General features: G+C 46.6%; 1 protein-coding gene across 1 annotated transcript in view; it reads right to left on the bottom strand.

The window, feature by feature from the left end:
* Positions 1-333: 333 nt before the first annotated feature.
* Positions 334-27581, bottom strand: part of VOPP1 (VOPP1 WW domain binding protein) — a 77901-nt gene continuing 50653 nt past the window's right edge. Inside the window, exons 3-5 of the mRNA XM_060247692.1 lie at positions 22668-22745; positions 5932-6068; positions 334-1295 (exon numbers count right to left, since the gene is read on the bottom strand). Coding sequence (XP_060103675.1) covers positions 1126-1295; positions 5932-6058 — 297 coding nt within the window. The 5' untranslated portion in view covers positions 6059-6068; positions 22668-22745 and the 3' untranslated portion in view covers positions 334-1125. The remainder of the gene's footprint in view (positions 1296-5931; positions 6069-22667; positions 22746-27581) is intronic.

The raw sequence follows: 27581 nt of genomic DNA, 5'->3' as shown, positions 1-27581 counted from the left end.
TCACTTCCCAATATGAAAGACATTCATTTGAGGAAATAACAAAAATGGGCGGGAATTGGCCTCGACAGGATTTTGAAAGCGATGCCAGACTGAAGCCTGAAAAGAACGTGCAGAAGAGATACAAAAACATCCAAACCGAACTTAAGGTTTCACACATGACAAGCAAGACAATCCCAGATACAGGCCCTCAGTATACACTCAAGTGGAAGCTTTAGCCAACTGGGACACACATGTCTGGTCACAGTCTCTATTTTATATTTTAAGTATACAATGGGGGGGGGGGACTTAAGCATACACCTAAGCCATGAGCCCACATCAACAGCACAACCTACATTTTACTGTCTTTTAATTTCTTTAATATTCACTTTAGGGGAGAATTCCCCCCCCCCCCCTTTCAGGTGACCAAGGTTTTGCAGCTCTGCATGGCAGCGTCGGTGTTGGTCATGAAACTTTTCCTTTTCCATGCACGTCAGCAGTTTGCTGCAACGTCCACATCATTCACAGTACTTTTCTAAGTACTTATTCTTGGCAACCATGACCAAAAAGGAAACGTGGGCTGGAGTACATAAGGCATAGCCCTGTTACTCTCAAGGTTTCTGAAAGTGAAACGTGGAAGCCTTGGTCGACCAGTCATTTCCCCCAGAATCCCTCAGGGTTCGCTCCATCCAATCTCTCCTTATGAACTTGGTAACCAATACAGCTTGTTGCCTTGACCAGTTTCAACTGGCTCGAGCTGTCCATTGCATGTCCGCTCTCTCTCCACCTCACCATCTACTTCAAATACTACATTTGGCTTTTACATCGTTTTGTGCTTACTACCATACCGTGCCATGACGACGTCTTAAAATACGCCTTGGGATCCACAAATAGAATAAATAAAAAGGAAAGCATAGAAGGTATTTAAATATAGGCTTCCGAGAAGGGAGGGGGGAAAAGCATTTTAAAAGACTTGGCTCTGGTTCTGAAGGCGTCATTAGAGAATCGCTCTTTGCCACAAAGCCGCAGCTCCTGTCCAAAGAATGCCAAGCTAGAGGCAGGCAAAGGAGGCCGGAGCATTCCGGAATCTTCCACTGCTCCCAATCCTTCCCTGTTCTGACAAAGTCAGCTTCTGCTTCAGCAGAGAGGTTATGTGGAAGATTTCACAGCCTGCTCGTACGGTGGGGGTGGCGTGTTGCAGTATGATGGGGGAGGCGGGTAAATGGGGTTCATTTGTGGAGACTTCGGTTGGACGTGGTAAGCCATAGCCATGGGATTCATCACCGCTCCTTCTGGCTCAGCGTAGTAGGGCATGTTCCCTGGAGATAGAGACAAACAGAATATTATGTAGAATTATATATTAAAAGCTTGACTGTCAAGGTAGCTGGTTTGAGGGTCGGAAAAAAGTAATGCTCAATTGTCAAGAGCATTTTAGCAACATTAGAACAAATACAGAATTGCCTGACAGTCAGAGGCAGATCAAGTTCAAAGCTCAACTCAGTCAATGTATCTTCTTATGGTTGGAACATTAAATCATCTTCCTCAATAAAATTAGATTCTCCTGAATGCAGCCAAAAGTGTTATAGCAACACAATGAAAAAGTCAAACCTGCCCATAAAGTCAGGACTGGCTCAAAAAACTGCGGAACCCATATATATTGGCAAAGATCACAAATGACCTTTCTGATGTTGATTCAACTTTTCCACAGACAAATGTTGAAGCAATTTGCTTGCCTATTTTAGAATTCTTAGTCTCCCAAGAAGAAACTCTTAATGTAATAGACAAGATTTAGATATATTTATACGCTAGCTAGGCTAAACGTTTTTCCAACTGCACAGCTAAGGGAGCGTTTTGCTAATTTGCTAAATTCCATACTCAGAACGATTGTGTGACTGTGCGTCAGGCATAATAAGAGACACTAGATCACCTTATGTTATTCTCCCATCAGTAGTGAACTGTGCTCAGATCCTTTTGGATTACTCCCGTCTTACACAAACATGAACTACCTGTGGAAACTTGGGAGAGAACCCTTCTGCTGGCAGATGTGGACCCTGAAATAACTCATTTGGTGGCAAAATATTTGTCAATGGTGTTCTCTCTAAAATGCCTCTGAAATTTGTTGTGCTGTTATTATGTACTAAGATTTTAAACTCTAATTTTTAAAATGTTAAAAGAGTTTTATGGAGTTCTATATTAATATTAGGTAGTCTTTCAGATTATTTAATTATGTATTGCAGGGGTCCCCAACCCCTGGGCCATGGACCAGTACCAATCTGTGGCCCATTAGCAACCAGGCCGTGAGTTGTATAATTATTTCATTATATATTACAATGTACTAATAATAATAATAAGACATTGGATTTATATCCTGCCCTCCACTACAAATTTCAGAGTTTCACAGTGGCTTACAATCTCCTTTACCTTGCTCTCCCACAACAGACACCCTGTGAGGTGGATGAGACTGAAAGAGCTCTCCCAGAAGTTGTCCTTTCAAGGACAACTCTGCGAGAGCTATGGCAAACCCAAGGCCATTTCAGCAGCTGCAAGTGGAGGAGTGGGGAATCAAACCCAGTTCTCCTAGATAAGAGTCCACACACTTAACTACCACACCAAACTAATAGAAATAAAGTGCACAATTGTATCATCCCGAAACCATCACCCTTCCCCCTGACTGCCCCCTCCCCGGTCCATGGAAAAATTGTCTTCCACAAAACCAGTCCCTGGAGCCAAAAAGGTTGGGGACTGCTGATGTATTGTGATCATGATTATTGGTTTTCTTCCTTTGCTGAAAGACTACCTAATATTAATATTAATATAAAATTCCATAAGACTCTTTTAACATTATAAACATAGAGTTAAAATCCTAGTACGTATTAGCAGCACAACCAGGCCTTCATTTTAGAGTGAACACCACTGACAAATATTTTGCCACCGAGTGAGTTATTTCAGGATCCACATCTGCCCGCACTAGGGTTATTTCTCAAGGTTCCACAGGAATCTCTGGCAATTAGGATTGTTTGGAATTGGGCAAGCTGCTTAATAACATGCATTTGCCCTAATCATGGCTTCAGAACGCCCCAGAACGTTTTGTTCTCTTTCATTTCCTGTCACAGGGGAAGAACGGGTGGGAAAGAATAATAAATATAGTGTGGCGTTCAGTGATCATTTGGACCACAGCTCTGCTGAATTCTTAGCTGCTCTGAGGAGTCTTTTTTTTAAAAAAATATATGCACGCGTGCACACGCACACACCAGTTTCTCACTTTCTCAACAGCAAAATCATTGCCAGGTCTCAGTGCTGTGGCTCTGGAGTGCCAGCGTGACTGGTTAACAACATTATAGCGCTAAAAAAACAGGGGAAGTCCTTGTCAAGCAAAGATCCAAGCTCACTCCTACAATGGCATTCTGGCATGGATTGTGAGAGGGAAGGGAGTCATGGGGCACTCCTTTTCTTGGACTTGACCAAGGTTTTTTTTTAGCAGGAATGCAGTTCTGGCTGGCTTTGTGTCACAGGTGTGTGGCCTAATATGCAAATGAGTTCCTGCTGGGCCCTATGCAAAACTGTGGTGGCGTCAGGGGGTGTGGCCTAATATGCAAATGAGTTCCTGATGGATTTTTTTTCCCTACCCAAAAAAGCCCTGGCCTTGACTGTCTGCTGTTATTTAAACCTCTTGAATCAGGACTCAGTCCCTGTTTCTCAATTCAGCTCAGGATTTCGGACTGAATCACGTTCCCTGCTCACGGTGCCGTTTTTATCTGTCAACTGCTATCCATTTTTTTACCATTTACATCTACATTTTATCCCACCCTTCCTCCAAGGAGCTGAGGACAGCATAAACAGCTCTACCCCTATCTTCATAGAATCATAGAATTGGAAGGGACCCTCCAGGGTCATCTAATCCAACCCCCCACACAATGCAGGAAATTCACAAATACCTCCCGCTAAGTTCTCAGGATCAGCATTGTTGTCAGATGGCCATCTAGCCTCTTCTTAAAAACCTCCAAGGAAGGAAAGCCCACCACCTCCCAAGGAAGCCTGTTCCATTGAGGAACCGCTCTAATAGTCAGGAAGTTCTTCCTAATGTTGAGCCGGAGACTCTTCTGATTTAATATGTTGTTGAAGGCTTTCACGGACGGAGTCCATTGGTTGTTGTAGATTTTCTGAGTTGTGTGGTTGTGGTCTTGGCATTGTGAGACCTGCTGTTTTGCCAGCAACTGTGACTGGCATCCTCAGAGGTGTAACCCAGAAAACTGGAGTTCTCTCTGGGTCAAATAGAGAAGAATATCTGCCTGAGTAGATATAAATTACCTGCCTACCAACTTCTTCTCAGTTTGACCAGAGAGAACTCCAGTTTTCTGGGTTACACCTCTGAGGATGCCAGTCACAGTTGCTGGCAAAACGTCAGGTCTCACAATGCCAAGACCACAGCCACAAAAACCAGAAAATCTACAACAACCAATCTTCTGATTTAATTTCAACCACTAGTTCTGGTTCTACCTTCTGCGGCAACAGAAAACAATTCTGCACCATCCTCTATATGACAGTGCAAAATTGTCCTAGGAGGTTGGTTAAAAGAGGCTGTCCTAGGAGGTTGGCTGAAAGAATGCAAGTGGCCCAAGATTTTAGGGCTGATTTGAACTGTGGTCTCCTAACACTTTAACCCCCACACCATATTACTTCAATTTCCAGTTGGGTTAACATAAGAACATAAGAGAAGCCATGTTGGATCAGGCCAACGGCCCATCCAGTCCAACACTTTGTGTCACACAGTGGCCAAAAAATTTATATATACACACACACTGTGGCTAATAGCCACTGATGGACCTCTGCTCCATATTTTTATCTAAACCCCTCTTGAAGGTGGCTATACTTGTGGCCGCCACCACCTCCTGTGGCAGTGAATTCCACATGTTAATCACCCTTTGGGTGAAGAAGTACTTCCTTTTATCCGTTTTAACCTGTCTGCTCAGCAATTTCATCGAATGCCCACGAGTTCTTGTATTGTGAGAAAGGGAGAAAAGTACTTCTTTCTCTACTTTCTCCATCCCATGCATTATCTTGTAAACCTCTATCATATCACCCCGCAGTCGACGTTTCTCCAAGCTAAAGAGTCCCAAGCGTTTCAACCTTTCTTCATAGGGAAAGTGCTCCAGCCCTTTAATCATTCTAGTTGCCCTTTTCTGGACTTTCTCCAATGCTATAATATCCTTTTTGAGGTGCGGCGACCAGAACTGCACACAGTACTCCAAATGAGACCGCACCATCGATTTATACAGGGGCATTATGATACTGGCTGATTTGTTTTCAATTCCCTTCCTAATAATTCCCAGCATGGCGTTGGCCTTTTTTTTTTTTTTTGCTATACAGACAAAATACCCAGATCCAAACTTTCTGAATTTTGGGTCTTGGTGGCAAACATGCTATAGAGCCCAGTTTTGGGATCCTCTTTTTAAAAATGAGGATGCACACTCACTGAGCTGGAGTGAGAAGGCTGCATCCATTTACTTTTAGAATGGCATATGCCTCTTAAAACAAGGCCTGCCTCAGCAAGAACAGACTATCAGATTTGTTGACTTGCTCGTAAAGCACAGTTAGATCATCTCCCTCAAACAGTCATCAAGACTGGACAGCCAGTTTGGTGTAGTGGTTAAGTGTGTGGACTATAATCTGGGAGAACCAGGTTTGATTCCCCACTCCTCCACTTGCAGCTGTGGGAATGGCCTTGGGTCAGCCATAGCTCTCAGAGAGGTTGTCCTTGAAAGGGCAGCTGCTGGGAGAGCTCTGTCAGCCCCGCCCACCTCACAAGGTGTCTGTTGTGAGGGAGGAAGATAAAGGAGATTGTGAGGTGCTCTGAGACTCTGAGAATCAGAGTGTAGGGCAGTATATAAATCCAATGTTGTCATCTTCTTCTTCAAGGGTGGTAAAGCATTTGATAGGACAGATGTAATGCCTGACCTGCAGCACTGCTGTTGGGCGGCCGAGTGTATGAGACGTTGTAAGTTGTTTCGTCAACCAGCGGTGGAGGATACATCCGCCTTCGGATAAAAAACCCTGCCCCGCAACAAAACAGGACTCCCATCATCAGAAGGAACCTGAGCAAAGGGAAGAGGGGAGAACAAGCCAGTTTAGTCCACTGTTTCACCAATGTCTACCACCACGATTGCACAAATGTCTAGTCTAAATTAGGGATTCCAATGCAAAGAGGAATGGCAATGAAGTCCTTCAGATGTTCAGCCAAAGTACAAAGATCTAAAGGTCCATGTGTTTCAGCATCTGAGGACCTTTTATGATGTCTTCTATTAGGGAAATTAAGAACCTAAAAAATTAAATGAATCCAAATTACCAGGCCCAATATTAAAGGGAATGAACATAAGATATATAGAACTATTTAAAAAGGCCAGTATTTATTTACAAGATATTTAAAAAAAAACAACTAAGACCCCTAATATAATCTCAGCTTAGATTAAAAACATACAGTACACTCCAACAAAGATGTTATGTGACCCTGACCAGATGTGTTCCAGCCATAGGGCCTTCGTCAGTGGTCAAGCATACCAATTACACAGTGGCTACAGACATTGCAAAAATATTGCAATAATAAATCAATACAGGATCAAGTTGGAATTGTGTACTGATCAATCAATATCCATGGCTTAAGGCAGAGATATGTTAGAGAGGCCTCAATTGAATTCACCTTCAAATCAGGTACACATTTCCTGAAAGGTAGTTCAAATGTGTACCTTCCTGATTTTGGTCCAAAGAATCCTCAGTTTGGAACCAATGTGGTGTCTATTTCTGTCAGAAAAAATACGTTTCTTATAAAGAGAAACATAACTGAGCTGCGGAATGACGTGACTTGGTTATCATTACAATATTACACCCATTCTGTAGACCTTCCATTGGCTTCCTGTCAGCTACCAGTTTCAGTTCGAGGTACCAGTTATCCCATACAAAGCTTGGACGCGCACGCCTGCAGTACTACCTCCCCTGCTATATTCAGCAGTGACAGCTTCACTTATCTGCTCAACAGTGACAGCTTCACACATCTGAGGAAAGCCTTTTGTAAGTGGCTACATTAGGGGTGTGTGGCCTAATATGCAAAGGAGTTCCTGCTACAAAAAAGCCCTAGTAAGATGTATACATGTACATTATCTGTTGCGCCCCCCCCACCTCATGGAATGCCCTATCTGAGGAGACCAGAAGTCCCCCACCCCTTACTTCAAACATTCTGCAGAATGTGCAGAACAGAAATGCTCACGAGGATGTTTTTATAAAGGGATTCAGGCTATAGTATAAAGGAACATCCCAAGCTAGGCCAGTCTCATCAGATCTTGGAAGCCAAGCGGGGTTGGCCCTGGTCAGTACTCGGATGGGAGACCACCAAGAAAGTCCAGAATTGCTCTATGAAGGAGGCAATGACACACACCCCGTTCATCTCTTGGCTTGGAAACTCCATAGATCGGCTGTGACCTGATGGCATTTTCCACCACCATAAAGGAACGGTTTAGGTAGGGTGGCCAATGGTAGCTCTCCAGATGTTTTTTTTGTCTACAACTCCCATCAGCCCCAACCAATGGCCATGCTGGCTGGGGCTGATGGGAGTTGTAGGAAAAAACATCTGGAGAGCTACCATTGGCCACCCCTGGTTTAGGAGGATGCCTCTTTATAGAAGGAGCAGGACTACAATATTTCCCAGGGCTTATTGTATGTTTTATCCTGCTCCTTCTGCATGGACGTCTACTTTTGTAATTCCATTTCCCGCATTTTTTATGATGTACGTCATGTCTGATACCTTTTGGTATACCAGTGGCCTTGACTTCTGTGATAATGAAGTGTTTTGAGCAATTAGTTCGTAAATATATTATTTCCTGCCTGCCTGCTACTTTTGATGAACATCAGTTTGCTTACAGGAAAAACAGATCTACTGAGGATGCTGTTAATACTGTCTTTTATACTGCTTTATCTCATTTGGATAAAAAGGGGACGTATGTTAGAATGTTGTTTGTGGATTTTAGCTCCGCTTTTAATACAATATCACCCCATAGATTGTTGTTTAAGCTTAAGGATTTGAAGCTGTCGGACTCTATATGTGAGTGGATTTTGAACTTTTTATCAGGTCACTCACAAAGGGTTAAAATGGACGGATATACTTCTTCCGTGAAGATATTAAATACTGGCACTCCTCAGGGATGTGTCTTGAGTCCACTTCTTTTCACTATTTATACGTCTGATTGTGTTTCTAGTAGTCTGAGTAACAAAATCATTAAGTATGCAGATGATACAACGTTAGTGGGGCTCATCTCTGAGAATGATGAGTCTGCGTATAGGAGGGAAGTTCATCAGCTGTCCCTTTGGAGTAAAGTAAATAATCTTATTTTTAATGTAAATAAGACGAAGGAAATCATAGTGGATTACAGGAAGAGTAGTCTGGATTTTCAGCCATTGTTTATTGATGGTGTTATGGTAGAACAGGTGACAGAATGGAAGTTTTGGGGAATTACTATGAAACAGGATCTAACATGGGGGGCAAATACTTCAGCTCTAGAGAAAAAGGCCCAGCAACGACTATACTATTTAAGACTCTTAAGATCACAAAAACTGTCAGGGAGTCTGCTGGTTGCCTTTTATCGTAGTTCCATTGAGAGCATTATATCTTATTGCCTCTGCGTGTGGTTTGGGAGCTGCACGGAAGCAGAGAGAAGGGTGCTCCAAAGAGTGATGGTAAGAGCACAGAAGATTTGTGGATGCTCTCTCCCCTCATTGGTGGATCTGTATAATATGGGATGTAAAAGGAAGATACAAATGATCTTAAAGGACCCTTCACATCCGGGCCACTTGCTATTTGAGATCTTACCATCGGGCAGATGATATAGAGTGTTGAAGGCTAAGACAAACAGATTTAAGGGCAGCTTCTATCCAAGTGCTGTGGTTAGGCTAAATGCAGGGCTATGAATGGTTATTTGTTTTAGATGTAGGCTAAATGTAGGGTTATGAATGGTTATTTGTTTTAGATGTATTTAAATGGTTTATGTATATGTCTTTTCTTAGTGTTGATGTGTTGGTATGTTTGTGGAAGAGCACCTCATTTCGTTGCTCTAATTTTCCTTTTTTGAGAACAATGACAATAAATTTATCTATCTATCTATCTTTTTCTTTCTTGCATTTCCCCCCTAACTTCTGTAATCCAAGTTCTATTGTGTTGTTTACTGGATATCCTACGGTGTTTGATTACCTGGTTTTATATCACCTGGAGACTCAACAGTGTAGCTGTAAAGTAAATAAATAAAACTATCTTCTGTGTGTATCATGAGACCATTGTTTGTCTCGCTGTTTAAAACTACACTGCTTCTTGTGGTTTTGAGGCATGCCAGACCTGCGAATAGCTCCCCCAGAGGCTTGCCTGAGGCAAGAAGCATTGTCTCCAAGCAACCAGGAAGATGTATTAAAGACTCGACAGCTGGCTCTCTCTATTATTTTTTAGGCCTTCAACGATCAATAAATGAGTAGGGGGGAGTTATAAATAAGCAGGAGGGACTGCCGGTTTTTCTGATGCAATACAGTCTGAGTGCCTCATTGGGAAGCCTTATCTTTTATTTTAACCTGTTCCTAGACTATCTTATCCAGGTCTTAGTATTCTAGCATTTTGGTTTGGTTTGTCATTTTGTCTGGTTCTTGTCCCTTTGGTAGGGTTGCCAAATCCAATTCAAGAAATATCTGGGGACTTTGGGGGTGGAGCCAGGAGACTTTGGGGGTGGAGCCAGGAGACATTGGGGGCGGAGCCAGGAGCAAGGGTGTGACAAGCATAATCGAACTCCAAGGGAGTTCTGGCCATCACATTTAAAGGGACAGCACACCTTTTAGAATGCCTTCCTTCCATAGAAAATAATGAAGGATAGTGGCACCTTTTGGGGGGGCTCATAGAATTGGACCCCCTAGTCCAATCCTTTTGAAACTTGGGAGGTATTTTGGGGAGAGGCACTAGATGCTATACGGAAAATTTGGCACCTCTACCTCAAAAAACAGCCTTCCCAGAGCCCCTGACACCCGCGGATCAATTCCCCATCATTCCCTATGGGAATCGTTCCTGGAGGTGCATAATGGCTGTGGGGGTGGAGCTTCCTCCGCCAGCCAGCTGGCTGGGGGAGGGGGGAAGCCTTTAAAACCAGGGGATCCCCCGCTGGGACCTGGGGATTGGGAAGCCTACCCTTTGGCTGACTGTTTGCTTTGGTAGTTATCTGCTTGGCAGATGGTTCACTTTCTCCTCCCCTCTCCCTACAGGGGAGTGCCAGGCTAACTAATAAGCTCTGCTGCTCATCTCTTGTTAGGTCTAGTGACATTCAAAGGGGGGGGGAGAAGAAATGGAAGAAGGAACTTATTCAGTACCTGTTTAGGAAGTATTTTGTGTTCCCTCTCTAAGGCAGGAGTGGCCAGACTTGCTGAATATGAGAGCCACATGGAATAAACGTCAGATGTTTGAGAGCCGCAAGATAAGGAAGGAAGGCAAACAGATGTGAGGGAGGGAGATATGGAAAGAAAGCAACTTTAACTTTAAATGCATTCTCCATGCCAGCCAACAGGGTGGTGGGGGTTTTGAGAGCCGCACAATGTGTGTGAAGAAGACGACTGCAGATTTATACCCTGCCCTTCTCTAAATCAGAGACTCAGAGCGGCTTACAATCTCCTATATCTTCTCCCCCCACAACAGACATTTTTGTGGCTCCCGAGCTGCAGTTTGGCCACCCCTGCTCAAAAGTGAGTGTGAGCTGGCTCACTGTGTTTTAGCCTCCGGCTCACACGTTTTTGCATTAGCTCAGGAAAAATGGCCCCAGAGCAAATTAACTTATGCAGTAGCTCACAACGTTAATGCCGGTAGCTCATGAGGTAAAATTTTTGCTCACAAGACTCCACAGCTTAGAGGGAGTATTGGCAGAGCTGACATGAATTGTAAGGCCTGACTTGTAAGAGAGAGTGGCATTCTAAAGACAGTAATGCTCTAGTCAGAAAAGCAAACAAACAGGACTCTGACTCCCTAATTAAGGCTTGATGGATCCAGGTGGGCAGCCATGTTGGTCTGAAGCAACAGAACAAAGTTAGAGTCCAGCGGCACCTTTAAGACCGACAAAGTTTTGTTCAGGGTGTGAGCTGTCGTGTACACACACACGCACGCACGCACGCTTCCTCAGACAGAATGGAATGAAGAAGAAGAAGATATTGGATTTATATCCCGCCCTCCACTCCGAAGAGTCTCAGAGCGGCTCACAATCTCCTCTCCCTTCCTCCCCCACAACAGACATCCTGTGAGGTGTCTGGGGCTGAGAGGGCTCTCACAGCAGCTGCCCTTTCAAGGACAACATCTGCCAGAGCTATGGCTGACCCAAGGCCATTCCAGCAGGTGCAAGTGGAGGAATGGAAACAGAAATGACAATTGTACACATAGAAGGTGGGCAGTAAATTAGCATACAGAATAATGAAGATGTTTTTAACAGATGAAAATAATAATAAGCTTAGATATACGGCTATCACCTGTTAGGGTTCAACTGGATAGGATCAACATCACAAGGACATATATATATATATAGATTTGGCATATTACAGGATCTGGAGGGAGATAGGATATGCTCTCTCTGTTCTCAGAAAGACAAAACTACTGATTTTCTTAATGAGGATCCTAATATAAACCCTCAAGATAAGAGAGATGAAAAAGCATTAGAGAATTGCTCTATGAGAAGCTTGGTTTTCTGACCTCTTGTATCCAGTGTATTATGGATAATAATAAATTGAAAGGAACTAGTTCCCAGGAGGATAAAGTACAAAGAAGTCCATAAGAACATAAGAGAAGCCATGTTGGATCAAGCCAAAGGCCCATCCAGTCCAACACTCTATGTCACACAGTGGCCAAAAAGTAGGTCTATGTCACACAGGAGGTCCATCAGTGGGGACATAGTTGACTGGAAAATATAGTATACATAAGACAAAGGGAATTAATTCATTTATACCTAACCACTATAGTGATGTGCTGAATATTTATCCTTTTCAAGGATGCATTATTAATTGGAACAATAAATGGACAGCAAAAAAAAATCTATAAGTACTGCTAAGTAGGCATCCTATGACAATTGACCTGTGATATATCAACAGAACCTCAGGCCCCGCCAAAATTACTTTATCACGACATTTTCCACAGTGCTAGATTTCCATCTTTAATACTAGCAAGGCGAGAATGGTTTAAGAGATATGGTCAGGTTTTTTGTAGCAGGAACTCCTTTACATATTAAGCCAAAACCCCACCCCCTGATGTAGGCACTCCTCCAAGAGAGCTCACAGCAGGCCCTGTACTAAGAGCCCTTTAAGCTCTTGGAGGATTGGCTACATCAGGGATGTGTGGCTTAATATGCAAAGGAGTTCCTACTACCAAAAAAGCTCTGGATATGCGTTATTGCACAAAGATCATTCAAAAGTTCTAAGAGAACCTCATTGTTGCCCATTAAGAATCCTTTAAATTACTTAGGCCCTCAAAATCTTACGGGTGAATAACAAAACACCAATATGTTAGAAGAGATTTAATTGATTTTACATCGTCTCCTAGGAAAGCTGTAAAGAAAAATATTAATACAGTTGTAACATCTTTAGCTAAACCTTTTCTGGAGCATGACCCTCACACACCACTGGAAACAAATGAAGTGGAAGCAAGATAATTAACTTCTTTTAAAGCACTGCCAGAACTAGAGCAAAATAATATTGTTAACGGGGTTCAAGAATTACAGCTGACTCTTGTGAACATTTTAAAGGGCCACAAAGACCACTCATCATGGGAAAAAATGAACCAATCCCCCTTTGGTAAAACACATCCTAATTCTAACTCTTACAAACTTGATCTTTCAGGAAAATTTAGATCTTCGGTAAAAACAGGTTTCCTACCTGTAACTGATGATCTTCGAGTGGTCATCTGTGCAGTCACACTTGTGGGAGTAGGCGCCAGCGCCGACCTCGATCGGTAAACTTCAAAGCTGTGGATTTCCGCGCCCCCGACCCAGTGCGCATGCCCAGAAGCCCCACCGCGCATGCTCACTGGGACGGGCGCGGACATCCCGCCAGTTCCTTCTGACCGCCGCGTTAGCCCCATGGAGAGACCGGCTGCAGCGGGGAAGGCGGGCGGGTAGTGTGACTGCACAGATGACCACTCGAAGATCATCAGTTACAGGTAGGAAACCTGTTTATCTTCTTCGTGGTCTCTGTGCATCACACTTGTGGGAGATTAGCAAGCTCAGGCCTACCTGGTGGAGGGTACGCCGGTCCATCACAAGGAAACGGACTGCAACACTGCGCGGCCCACCGAGGAGGCTTGTCTGCGCCGCAGGTCCAGGGCATAGTGCGTCACGAAGGTGTGTGCCGAGGACCATGTGGCTGCCCCACAGATGTCCTGTAGGGGAACTCCCTTCATAAACGCCTCCGACGTCGCAACAGCCCTTGTCGAATGGGCACGGAGCGGTCCCGGCAGCGGCTGCTTCTGAAGAAGATAGCACAAGCGAATAGCTCCCGTGATCCACTTGGACAATCGCTGTGACGAAATACGCTGCCCCAAGGAGGACGCAGCGTAGGACACAAACAATCTGGCGTCCTTCCTGGAGGGTGCGGTGCGATGCAGGTAGAAAGAGAGCGCCCTCTTGACGTCCAGAGCATGCAGCAACCGCTCAGAGTCATTAGCCGGAGAGGGAAAATAGACAGGTAAATGGATCTCAGAATTGAGGTGAAACGGCGACACCACCTTAGGCAGGAAAGTGATGTCTGGGCGCAGGGTGACCCCCTCAGCCGAAAACACCAAGTAGGGAGAGTCGCACCTGAGTGCGGCCAATTCCCCGACCCGCCTTGCCGAGGTGATTGCCACAAGGAAGGCCGTCTTCCATGCCAGGAGGTGGGAAGGACACTTAGCCATCGGCTCGAATGGTTTGGCCATCAACGCCTTGAGAACTAGGGGGAGGTCCCATGCTGGCGTAGGGGCCCTCACTGCCGGGTACAGCCTCGCCATGCCCTTGAGAAAACGCTTAGTGTCTGGATGTGTAAAGGGCGAGTGGCCATCAATCGGAAGATGTTCTGCAGAGATGGCAGCCAAGTAGACGCGTACCGAGGAGGGCGCCAGGCCCCCGTCTAACAGCGTAACTAAGAAGTCCAGAATTAACGATAAGTCCGCTCTTTCCGGCACCACAGAACGATCTGTAGCAAACTTGGCAAATCTGGCCCATTTGGCCGCGTATGACCTTCTGGTAGATGACTTTCTGCAATTCAGGATGACAAACTGGGTTCTGTCTGAAAATCTGGATCCAGACGCCAAGCCGTGAGTCGCAGGTTCGGGATGTCGTGGTGCAGGACTTGTCCTTGGTGAGAGAGCAGGAGGTTCCCCACCTGAGGGAATCGGTGGTAAGTTCCTCCCGACAAGCGGAGGACCAGTGGGAACCAGGGCTGTCGAGGCCACCATGGCGTCACCAAGATTCCCCGTGGACGTTCCCTCAGGAGCTTCTGCACCACCTTGGTGAGTAGCGGTATGGGGGGGAACAGGTATACTGAGTGGTACCTCCACGGCACCAGGAGTCCGTCTCCCAACGCTAGGGGGTCTACTCCTCCCCTGCAGCAGAACAGGTCGCATTTTGTGTTTTGCCTTGTAGCGAAAACGTCCAATTCCGGGGCTCCCCAACGGCGGAAAACCGGTTGCAGAAACTCCCAGTTGAGCTCCCACTCGTGCAGGAGAGCTCCGCCCCGACTCAGGAAGTCCGCTTGTACGTTCCGGTCCCCGGGGAGATGAGCTGCTCGGAGGAACACCCCTTGAGAGATGCACAACTCCCAGACCAGGAGGGCCAACTTGCAGAGTCTCTGAGACACCGTGCCCCCCTGACGATTGATGTACGCCATTGCTGTGGTGTTGTCGGTCATCACCGCCACCGACCTGCCCCCCAGAAGTGGTTGGAAGGAGCGAAGGGCATGAAAGATGGCCAGCAACTCGAGAAAGTTTATATGCTGGCTGGAGTGGTGGCTCGGCCAACGGTCCCCCACGCACATGCCTCCCATGTGGGCCCCCCAACCCCATAGGGAAGCGTCCGTGGTGAGCGTGAGGGTCGGTTCCGGCCTGTGAAAGGGAGCCCCTTCCATCAGGCGACTTTTCAGCCCCCACCAGGAGAGGGATGACAGGATTTCCGCAGGAACCGTCAGCAACTTGGAGGGGTGCTCCACATTGCACTTGAAACTCCGCAGGAACCAGAGTTGCAGCGGCCTCATCCGGAGCTTCGCGAACGATAGGACAGACGTTGTCGCTGCCATCAGTCCCAGAAGTCGTTGCAACGTCCGTGCAGGGGCGGTCGGATTCAGTTGGAGAGAAAACACCAGTTGCACTATAGCGTCCGCTCTGTCTGGAGGGAGAAACGCTTTGCAGGCTCGAGTATCCAGGATCGCCCCAATGAATTGTACCTTCTGAGAAGGCGTCAGACGAGACTTTTTAAAATTTATTTGGAGTCCCAATTCGTCCACCAAGGCCAAGGTGATTGTTATGTGCCACAGCAAGAGCTCCCTCGACTCCGCGACCAGGAGCCAATCGTCGATGTACGGGAAGAGTGTCACACCCCGTAACCTCAGGTGGGCAGCAATGACCACCATGGTCTTGGTGAATACCCTTGGGGCTGTACAAAGGCCGAATGGTAGGGCTCGATACTGGAAGTGTTCGTCTCCGACCGTGAAGCGCAGATACTTCCGATGGCGGGGGTGGATGGAGATGTGGAAGTATGCGTCTTTCAGATCGAGGGTCGCCATCCAGTCTCCTCTGCTCAGAAGAGGAAGGATGTACTGCAGCGAAGTCATCCTGAACTTGTCGCACCTCACGAATACATTCAGTGCTCTCAGGTCCATAATCGGCCGAAGGCCTCCATCCCGTTTGGGGACTGCAAAATAGCGGGAGTAGAAGCCCTGACCTTCCTGGTCCGCAGGAACCTTCTGGATGGCGTGTTTCTGAAGGAGTGACTGGACCTCCTCGCAGAGGGTTGGAGATGGTGCTGTGGAGACGAATCTCGGGGTACACGGGGGGTGGGAGAACTCTATACAGTAGCCCATCCTGATTATATACAAAACCCACCGGTCCAAGGTGATACGGGACCAAGCAGGGAAGAATTTGGCAAGGCGGATGGAGTCCAAGTCCGATGGGCCAAGCGTCCCAGGGGGGAAGTCAAAGGCCCTGCTTGCCCTGCTTCGCACCTTTCTGGCGAGCCGTCTGGGCGGAAGATGGGGAGTACTTGGGCTTTGACTGGTAGGAGGGTCGAGTGAAGGGAGCCGATTTCGAACGCCACTGCCTCTCAGGCGACTTAGAGTACGGCTTCTTCTGCCAGGTTTTGGGCCACTGACGCTTAGATGGAGGGCGCGGCCCGGACACCCCCAGGTTCCTGGATGTCTTGATACTTTTATCCAGCTCCTGGAGGACCGAGTCCGTCGTCGAGCTGAACAATCCCGCCCCGTCAAAGGGGAGATCCTCGACATACGCTTGTGTGTCGGGTTGAAGCGCTGTGGATCTCAGCCATGCGTGCCTGCGCAGGGAGATAGCCGATGTAAGGGCCTTCGCACAAGTGTCCCCTGAATGCCTGGCAGAATTTAGCTGCTGTTTTGCCAGGGTCATACCCTCTTTCTGCAACCGCCTTAGAGCATTGCGGCTCTGTTCGGGGAGGGAACCCAAGATGGTGGAGACTTGGTCCCAGAGGGCGTATTGGTAGCGGCCATAACAGGCTGCGTAGTTGGCGATCTTAACGCCTAGGGAACCGGCTGAATAGAGTCTTCTCCCCATGGCGTCTAGTTTCCTGCCCTCTTTATCTGGCGGGGTGGAGTGTGTCTTTTTTGCCTTGGAAGACGACGACACGACCACCGAATTGGGCTTAGGGTGCACGTAGAGAAATTCTGCTGATGCTTCCTGTATCCTATACATGTGATCCAGCCTGCGAGAGGAGACAGGCGTGGAGGCAGGCTTGTCCCAGGAGGCCTTGGCTGTCTGTAGCATGACATTTGTAAGCGGTAAAGCAATAGCTGTCGAGGTATCCTGTTGCACTATGTCAAAAACCGTGTCCGTCACCGTGGGCTGAGGCTGCACAGTGGTGAGAGAGAGGGTTTGAGCCATTCTCTTGATGAGATCACCGTAGGATTTGAGGTCCTCGGAAGGTGAGATTGGCTGCTCCTCGGACGTCTTTACAGGAGGTGAGGGTTCACCGCTGGAGGTCTCTCTTTCGGGCGATGAGTCATCCAGAGACCTGGAAGAAGCATCAGGGGAATCATAGAGTTCGGATCGGTGCCGGGTAGGAGGCTCTGGAGCGACCGGGGTAGATTCCTTCATCAATGGGGAGCGCTGCTTGGGGTCCTTCTGGACCGGTGGGTCCCGCTCAGGAGGCTTCGAGACCGACGCCGACGGTGCATTTCGCTGCGTCCTGTGGGACGTCCGGGATCGGTAGGAGGTCTCAGAGGCTTGATCCCAGTCCTTCTGGCGTTGCTGAAGCCATGGGAAGGGAGGCTGCACCGGGTACGCCCCGTACAGGTATTGCCACTGCCTCTGGTCCCAGGGGATCTGGGCTGCCTGATATCGTGGCGAGCGGTCCTCCTCTCGGCAGCGAGGGGAGTGGCTGCTGGAAGATCGGTCCCGACGGTGTGGGCTTCGGGACTGAGAAGTCGATTTTTCGATAGGGCTACTTCCGGTACCGACGCGTTGGGCCGACTCAATCTCCGAATCGGAATCGGAGATGACGAGTTGAGTCGACATCGATGCCAGCTGCGAAGTCGATTGTCGGACGGGCGAGGCGAAGAGTTTCAGTGGCGGGACGATTGGTGCTGTCGGATCGGCCGGGGATGCCGGTGCGGAGTGAGTCGTCGCTGCACGCTTTGACTTCTCCGACTTCTTGTGTTTCTTTTTCTCGACGGGCATCCCTTTGTCCTCCTTGGGCCTTTTGATCGGCACCGAGGACTCCGAGGCGGCTACCGAGCCCGAACGCTTTCGGGGTCGGTCGGTATCGATGGGCCGCCCGGTATCGACCGGAGTCGATGTAGACTGGTCCGCCTGACCAGCCGCGGACTCGGCCTGCTCGGTTCGGGGAGACAGTGCTCGCTCCATTAGGGCCGCCGCAAGTCTAGCCGCTCTATTCCTCCGCGTCTGTTTGGAAAACTTGGCACAGTGCGAGCAGGAATCGGGCCTGTGTCGTTCCCCCAGGCACAGTAAGCACAAAGAGTGTCCGTCAGGTGGGGCAATTTTGTTCCCACACTTGGAGCAGCGGCGGAAAAATCCCCACTTTCTTTCCATGCGAGGAAGGAAAGGCGGGAAGAACGTAGAGGGGGAGAGGGAGCCCCTACCCCGAAGGGCGGGAAGCAAAAAAAGGGAAAACCCCGCTCTCCCAAACAAGACGAAACTAAGCTATCTACACTATCTAAAACTAAACTAACTAACTATATACAACTAAGCTAGCAAATCCGAATGGATAGAGAAAAAGTTCACCGACCGTGGCAGATAGATCAACCGATCAGCGCGGCGGTCAGAAGAGAACTGGCGGGATGTCCGCGCCCGTCCCAGTGAGCATGCGCGGTGGGGCTTCTGGGCATGCGCACTGGGTCGGGGGCGCGGAAATCCACAGCTTTGAAGTTTACCGATCGAGGTCGGCGCTGGCGCCTACTCCCACAAGTGTGATGCACAGAGACCACGAAGAAGATCTCATCATTCCCTGTTTGCTTGGGTCATCGTGGCCCGGGAGGAGAAATCCTTCTGCCAGTTTTTGACGGGGCGCCGTTGACAGCGGTGCACAAGGTCAAGAGTTTGGGGGTGCTATTGGAGCCTTCACTGACAATGGAGGCTCAGATAGCAGCCACTGCAAGTCTGCATTTTTTTCATCTTAGGCGGGCAAGGCAGTTGGCTCCTTTCTAGCAACGGTGATTCATGCCACGGTCACCTCGAGGTTGGACTACTGTAATGCCCTCTACATGGGGCTGCCCCTGTGTCGAACCCGGAAGTTGCAGTTAGTGCAGAATGCCGCTGCCCGGCTGTTATTAGGGAGATGGGAGCACATTCAGCCGGGGCTTTGGGATCTGCACTGGCTGCCAATAATATACCGAGTCCGGTACAAGGTGCTGGTTATTACCTTTAAAGCCCTATATGGCCTAGGACTTGCCTACCTTAGGGACCATCTCTCCCCACATGTTCCCCAGAGAGTACTGAGATCGGGTTCTCAAAACCGGGCCAAAGGAGGCCCGTCTGAAATCTACCAGGGACCGGTCCTTTTTGGTAACGGCGCCTTGCTGGTGGAACCAGCTGCCGGAAGAGGTGAGAGCCCTGCGGGACCTTGGGCAGTTCCGCAGGGCCTGCGAGACAGTCCTCTTCCGGCTGGCTTATAACTAATTGACACTGGAAACTTTGGAAGGCTGTAGTGTAACATTTCGACAGACTGCTGTTCTATATGTTTCATTATCTTACTGTTTTAAATTGTTGTAAATTGATGTTTTTAAAGCTAAACCTATGTTAGATTTTATATGTTGTAAGCCGCCCTGAGCCGCTTCGGTGGGAAGGGCGGGATATAAATTGAAAAATAAATAAATAAATAAATAAAATCCGCTTTGACGGTTTTATAATAAGCATTCTTTCGTGGAATATAGCTGGTTGGTACGCCAAAATCTCAACTCCTGAGATTTTAAGAAAAAACTCTTTAAATTGCAGAACAATACAATTCAAACCAACATTCTAAAATCCACAACAGTAATAAAGAACTACTTTTATCTATTTTTGATATTATATTATTACAGGAGACATGGAACCTGAAAATGTATCTCTTCAAGTATTTAAAATGTTTATACTGGCCAAATCCAGGGAAGATAAAGGAGGAAGACAGGGGTGGGTGGGTGTTGCATGCCTGGTGTCTGCTAGACTAGATGCTATCTCCTCAGAAGTTCTAAAATGTAGCCCCTTCACAAGAACTATATTGTTACGTCTCAAATGAGTAGGAGGACCTGAACACAATGTTGTGGACTAGTAACTTCCAGAAATTTGTTTGTAAGGCTGAGGGACCCTCTGCTCCTGCCCAAATATAACATCATAATATAAATTTACACATGACAATCCCAAAAGGGTAAAATCCCTCATTCTTATCCACTGTTATAGCAACCTACCAGGTTTAAAGTGATAAGCTCTGATTCTCTGAAAATCTGTAAAGTTAGCCAGGGACAATCAATAGTTATTTCTTCATTGAATAAATATAGATCAAAACAATGCATATCCTATTGCATGCAGAAACAGATGATAGGAACTCCATTGACTTCAAAAAGGATAAAACTTCCTTCCTAGTACTTAAAATGAATGGCTGCAATCCTATGCGCAGATATCTGAAGGTAAGAAAGTTCAGGATTAGGCAGCCAATCTGTGCTTTAACTTTGTATCTAGCTAGTATCACTGTTCCTAAATGACACCAGGGTCCCATACACTTAAGAGTCCCCCAACTCGTTGAGCAGAATTGTGAAAAGGATTATAAGTGCTACCGCAACATGGCTGCCATAGGGGCAGAACAAATCACAAAATGGCTACCATGAGCACATATCAGTCCTATGATGGAGGGACATCATGATCGGTCATAATATGATGCCTAAGACCATCCATGATGTCCTGATTACTTTAGTTTTTGAGGACTTTAAAAAGTTCCCATTGTACATGACTGCCTTGCTCAGCATTTCTGAAAATACAGACTATGAAGTTTTTAAAGGTCATACTGTCCCTGTCTGAAGGACCTAATCTTGCCTGCTGACACTGCTTATGTCCATGGAGTCACAACATCCTAGCATGTTACTTTGTTAACCTTTGTGGAAAGTTTTTAGCTAAAAATGGGAGGTGGGGTTAGACAGGGAGCCTGAAGTGATGCCAAAGAGTGCTATATTTTATCCATGCTTGTTCCTTAGAACCTAACTATTTATATATATATATATTTTAAAAAACAAAAAGGACACAGTGCTTTGGATCCTCTTTTTATTCTGTAGTAGAATAATCCTATTAATGGATTCTCCCCCTTTTCTGGTAGATTGAAGGCTGGTAACTGAGGTAATTGGATGAGGGCTTCCTAGATCCTTGCCTGACAAGCAGGGGTGGAGGAGCAGGAGCTCCTTTGCATATTAGGCCAGAAACCCCTGTTGTAGCCAATCCTCCAAGAGCTTACAGGGCTCTTTTTTGTAAGCTCTTGGAGGATTGGCTACATCAGGGGTGTGTGGCCTAATATGCAAAGAAGTTACTGCTAGAATTCCACCCCTGCTGACAAGCCTCCCCAAAAGGGATGTCTGTGACAGACAGATGCTCCCAAATGGACATTTCCTGTAGACACAAAGTTGATACCATCCTGCATTCTTCTGAAGTCTCTCCTGTTCCACTGGGGTACAGGAAAGTCAGGATCTTTGCCTTGAGGAAGAAGCAAGCTGTTACCAGGAAACTCATTAATGTGTGTCATGCTGAGGGTCACTGCCCATCCATCATATTATTGGTTGGCTGGGCCAGCCTACAGAAAACAATCTTAACATGCTGTGGTAAAAGTTTTCCAAAGTTGTACCAAATATATAATTAATGACTGTATATGGAAAGAGTAATGCCTACAAATAAGAACTGGTAAAGTTGTGAGGTAATATTTTTGTGATTTTACTTCCAGAAGGAATTCTCAAGGCTATGGAGAGCCAGTTTGGTGTAGTGGTTAAGTGCGTGGACTCTTATCTGAGAGAACTGGGTTTGATTCCCCACTCCTCCACTTGCACCTGCTGGGTTAGCCATAGCTCTGGCAGAGGTTGTCCTTGAAAGGGCAGCTGCTGTGAAAGCCCTCTCAGACCCATGCACCTCACAGGGTGTCTGTTGTGGGGGGGGCGGTGGAGAAGATATAGGAGATTGTAAGCCGCTTTGAGTCTCTGATCCAGAGAGAAGGGCGGGGTATAAATCTGCAATTCTTCTTCTTCTATGTAGGCCTTTGGCAACAGCCTGCCAAGCAGTAGAGGACTTTCCTAATCCATATAGGTCACAAATGATCAATCAGTTCAACTCAGTGATCAGTTGTGACTTTGATTCAAAGGCCCTGTGATCAGACATTTAGGCTGCTTTCAGACACCACTGAGTTTCCAGTTAACTTGAGAGAGAACATGGCTTGTGGCTGCACCATGATGACTCAAGCCATTTTCATAAAACCACCTCCCTTTCTTCTTATACTGGGCATGATTCAGGGTTTTGGAACCGAAACATTCCTGTTCTCCATGATGTGAACTAGGAGAACTGGAATTTATCTACTTCTTTACAAACTAGGCTGATTTCTTAGCTTGTCACATCCAGAATTCATTTCAACAATTATATGATGCTTTGACATTTTATTTTTTGACCTGTGCTTATTAAAACACTTGGAAATCAGTGGTTAGTATATAATACATATGTGCCTTTCCATTTTAGATGACATCTGAACATGCCCTTTACTACAAGAAACTGTGAGAATTCTGGAAAAGGGGCAAGAAATCTCTAACAAAGAATCTGCCTCCCTGCACTAAACTACAGTTCCCAAGATTTCCTGGGGGGGCGGGGGGGGCGGTGAGAACCTACAATAGTTAACCTGGTGTAAAACTGATGTAAGTTCATCCTACAGCAGTGCAACAAAATGGGCACAACTTTCAAGAAAAGAAGAATGCCAACTTACCAAAAGTACCATAGTCGCTGAATAGACAGAGTCCTTACACAGCACCTTGAGCCACAGCAGTCTTCATAGGAACGGCATCTGCAGACACACACACACAAAAACAGAGAGCGTTTGGGAATTGCAAAGCATGAGGCCGCCTGGCAGAGACATGCATTAGCAGGAAAGGAAAACCTCAGCGGGCTGCAATTCTGTCAAAGCCGGTCGTTTCAACTGTCAACACATTAGTTGAAGAACAGACACGGAAGATCCAACAACTGTGATGCCAGAACAGCCACTTTGAAGAATGTCACTGGTGAGATTATACATCTGGAGGCGAAAGCTGCGCTGCGTTGCTATGGCTGCATAAGGCACAGATGGGGCACTCCCTTGAGACTGGGAAGCGAGGCTAATTTGGGCTTCGGAAGGAGCCAGCATTTCTAATGCCCTCCCCGTCAAGGATACTAGTTCAGAGGGGCCCTCAGCCTTTGATATGACTCTTACTTTGTTCATGTTGTGGGGAGGGCTTTCCCCAGGGATGGATTTGGAGATGATAAGCAATATACCCTGTCCCTGGAAGCACATTCTGAGGTAAAATTTCTCTCTTTCTAACACAGGAGAAAAAAAATGGAAGCCCATAAGTGTTAACTGCTACAGTGCCCAGCTGAAGTTAAACAAAGAAATACATAAGAAACTGAGGAGGCTCAGGTGTTCCATTCTAAAAGCATTCCTCTTATATGGAGATCTGACTTACAGGTCAAGAGAATATTACTCCATTTCTCAATCAGCTTCCAAGAAAGACTCCAAAACTGGCTTTTATATTTATTGTCGGTCAGCTGACGATGATATGACAGCAAGTCTCCTCTGGTAGCAGCGGACTAAAAATTTGGACTTTCTACGGACTTTCTAGCTGCTCTTGAGGACTGTCAAGTGATGTTTTGTGAGTGATTCTTCTTTGGGACAACTTCATGCGACGTGAAATTGATGTAATACAAATTTATGTATTTATTTTAGTACATTTCTATTCTGCCCATTCCCTGAAGGGCTCAGGGCGGAGTACAACATATGATAAAACAATAAAATACAATAAAAACATTTTATATTTTGGATTGGCTGATACAGTGTTATTAATGTGATTCTATGAAGATTACACAGATATATTTGTGTACATTGTTAATACAGCAGTCTTTATAATTATTTAGTTCTCACCCACTGTCGCCCTCTTGTTTTGCTGTCCAAAACAATACAAGGCAGACCCATATCTGTAAATAAGGGTCTGCTGTACTGACATGCGAGACGGGGAGGCGTTGCTCAGTACTCCCTGCCAATCCACCCCTTTGATTCTTTGAATTGGTAACCATTATGTTAGTAGGATGGACTGCTATCTGTCACTGTCGCAGGAAAAATGGGATTCCCCTGGTCACCAAACACATGACAGCAAAGAGGACAGCAATCTAATAATCGGCATGCTTGTGTAAATCAGCCCACGAATGTCTCAGATGCATTTGTCTCCTGACGACTCTAGATAAAACGGGATGAGGATGATTGCAAGATATGCATTCTTTCAGAGACAGGACACTGCAAAATCCAAAGCAGGGGAGGCGTAAATCAGGATAACGCTCAAAAACCATGGCCAAAAATGATGGAATTCTTTTTGCCCAGAGGCCAGTATACTAGATTTAATTTTCTACTGAGATATGAGGAGGTTTTTAAAAATGATTAAAATTCTCCCACTGATCAGAAAGCTCCCTTCAGCATTTGTCTGGTCTTTACAGTGAATTCTAGAGTAAAGGTAGTCCCCTGTGCAAGCACCAGTTGTTTCCAACTCTGGGGTGACCACCACCACATAATTCAGCAATCTGCCCTCCAGGCAGTTGTCCAACTCCCTTCTAATTCCATCTAACCACATCTTGTGGCAGTGAGTTCCACAGGTCAGCTACCTGTTGTGTGAAATAGTTTTAGCCTGCAAAGGCCTACTGATAATGTGCATGCACAGCCAAACAAGGGTGCCCACACCCCTTGTCTCCCCATGCACAGGATGGTGAGGCAACGTCACTCAATGGTGAGGAGGATCTCCTTTTACCACAGGCAGAACTCCTTTTCCTGTCATGTGACTCTCATATGCCTATGTAATCCGTTACTTCTGGCACATCCTTGCAATGTGGTGGCTTTACCACCTGGGAAGGTTAAAGATTGATCCCAGCTCTGGAAAAGTTAGAGTTCACTTCCTTAGAGGAAGAGTGGATAGGATATAGTGCAGAAGAGGGAGGGAAAAGGCATAAGGGCTTTTTTTTTGTAGCAGGAACTCCTTTGAATATTAAGCCATACAGCCTTGATGTAGCCAATCCTTCTGGAGCTTACAGGAGCCCTGTATTAAGAGCCCTGTTATAGCACAGAGTGGTAAAGCTGCAGTACTGCAGTCCAAGCTCTGCTCATGACCTGAGTTTGATCCCGGCGGAAGCTGGGTTCAGGTAGCTGACTCAAGGTTGACTCAGCCTTCCATCCTTCCGAGGTTGGTAAAATGAGGACCCAGCTTGCTGGGGGGGAAAGTGTAGACGACTGGGGAAGGCAATGGCAAACCAACCCGTTAAAAAGTCTGCCATGAAAACATCATGAAAGCAACATTACCCCAGAGTCAAAACAACTGGTGCTTGCACAGGGGATTACCTTTACCTTTTTAAGCTCTTAGAAGACTGGCTACATCAGGGTGTGTGGCCTAATATGCAATGGAGTTCCTGATACCAAAAAAAAAAAAAAGCCCTGCATAAATAGAACTGTGTACCATGAAGCGGCTTTAAGCAAAGTACATTTATTGCTCAATCACTCCCTCCAGCTTCTAATTCAAAACCATTAGGAAGGAACATAGACTTTTCAGACTGGCTTGGACCAAAGCAGAGCTGCATCAGTGCTGAAAGCGTATGAGATGTGTGTTCTCCATCCCTTTGCTTTCAGAAGAACACCTCTGTTCCCTTTGCAATAATAATACGACAGCTTTCAATGAGGAGACGAGTCCTGCAGTGTGTTTAATGAGCCGGTTAACATCAGATCTCAACATGTCATTGGTTAGACAAAGTAGAAGCACAAAACCCGGGAAATGACCTTTATGATGACAACTTATTCATCCGACATTTACAGGCTAGATGTTAACACAGAAGAAGACCAGGTCTCAAAAGAGGCTATTGGGAGAGCTGGAAAAGATGCAGAGAAGGGCAACAAAAAATGATCTTGGGGCTGGAATGCCTTCCGTATGACTGAGACAGTTACAGCTGTTGATAGCACAGCTCACTGCTGCTTTAATCCCTCGGCAACATGCTGTTCCAGAGAATGAAAATATTACTAAGGTCAAGGCAGGCAGACTGTAAATTATGCATGCCAGCACTGTAACATAATCAACCCCACTGGATCATTGGGTAGAAAATTCATTATGCTGACCAGATTGGCCTCCCATCAATGCCCATTACGCTTCCATAGTGGGGGAGGGGGGATGACAGCAGAGTCCCTCCCTCATTTGCCATCATCTAGAGGGATCCCTATCAAGAGTAGGCTCACGGTAATGAATCCGTGGTCTCCATCTCGGGGGGTGTGAGCGCAACAAAATGACAATACATCTCATGGATGTCCTGGAATAGATATATGTTTTGCACCGGAATAATCAATCCTGAGCCACCTAATGAAGAAGCCAGATTGGTTGCCTAGCAAAAGTTACTCTTAAGGAGCATCTCCAGATATGACGGATCACTGTGTCAGGAGGGCAGGGGCAGGATCCCTGCTTTGTCTGGTTCGGGGTACACGTTTGAACGGCTCGTTTATCTCTGCCTTGTTTAACCTGTACAGTAAACAGCAGAGCTGTTCTCTTGCCAGATGCTCTTCAGCTACCGAAGGTATAAAGCCTCCCATTCAAGGGGAAGATGTTCTCTTCCTACAGTGTGTAGGCAGACACAGCAATGGAACGCCTGCCGTGATGGCACAGAATGTGTAACAAGCGAAGGCCAATGGAATGAAATGCCATCATGAGGCCTTCCCTGAAGTGAAGCAGAAATGACGAGACACTCTTTGTGGAACAAAACTGGGTTTTGATGCAGGAAACATCTTACTCAAATTGAGCCATCTGTTCCAAGCCAACAGCCTGTGAGTCTCTTCCACCAACTACAGCTATCTGGAACTAAAAGAGAAGTGATCTAGTAACTGGAGGGTTTTACTAAGGAAGAGCAGTGGCTCAGTGGTGCTTTATGCGCCAAAAGTCCCAGGTTCAATCCCCAGCATCCCCAGTTTTAAAAAAGGAGCAGGTAGCAAGGGATATGAAAGATCCTGGAAACCTACTGCCATTCAGAGACTGACCAAGAGTCTGACTCAGAATAAGACAGTTTCATGTGTACTATATACAGCCAACCCTCTCTCAAGACTGCAGTGTTTAAGATGCAGATGTCTATGTGCAGGAAAGCAATGGGTTCTGGTAAAGCAGAAGAACTGATAGTTGAATGAGGCCAATGGTTCACACTAGGGCTCCTGTGGAGAGCCAGTTTGGTGTAGTGGTTAAGTGTGCGGACTCTTATCTGGGAGAACCGGGTTTGATTCCCCACTCCTCCACTTGCACCTGCGGGAATGGCCTTGGGTCAGCCATAGCTCTGGCAGAGGTTGTCCTTGAAAGGGCAGCTGCTGTGAGAGCCCTCTCCAGCCCCACCCACCTCACAGGGTGTCTGTTGTGGGGGAGGAAGGTAAAGGAGATTGTGAGCCGCTCTGAGACTCTTCAGAGTGGAGGGCGGGATATAAATCCAATATCTTCTTCTTCTTCTTTTCTATCAGGAGCTCCTCTGCATATTAGGCCACACCCCTCTGATGTAGCCAATGCTTACAGGAGGGCCTGTACTAAGAGCCCTGTGAGCTCTTGAAGGATTGGCTACATCAGGGGGCATGGCCTAATATGCAGAGGAGCTCCTG

This window comes from Heteronotia binoei, chromosome 10 (assembly GCF_032191835.1).
Source record: "Heteronotia binoei isolate CCM8104 ecotype False Entrance Well chromosome 10, APGP_CSIRO_Hbin_v1, whole genome shotgun sequence".
Lineage (NCBI taxonomy): Eukaryota > Metazoa > Chordata > Lepidosauria > Squamata > Gekkonidae > Heteronotia > Heteronotia binoei.
This window is presented reverse-complemented; position numbering and strand designations above follow the sequence as displayed.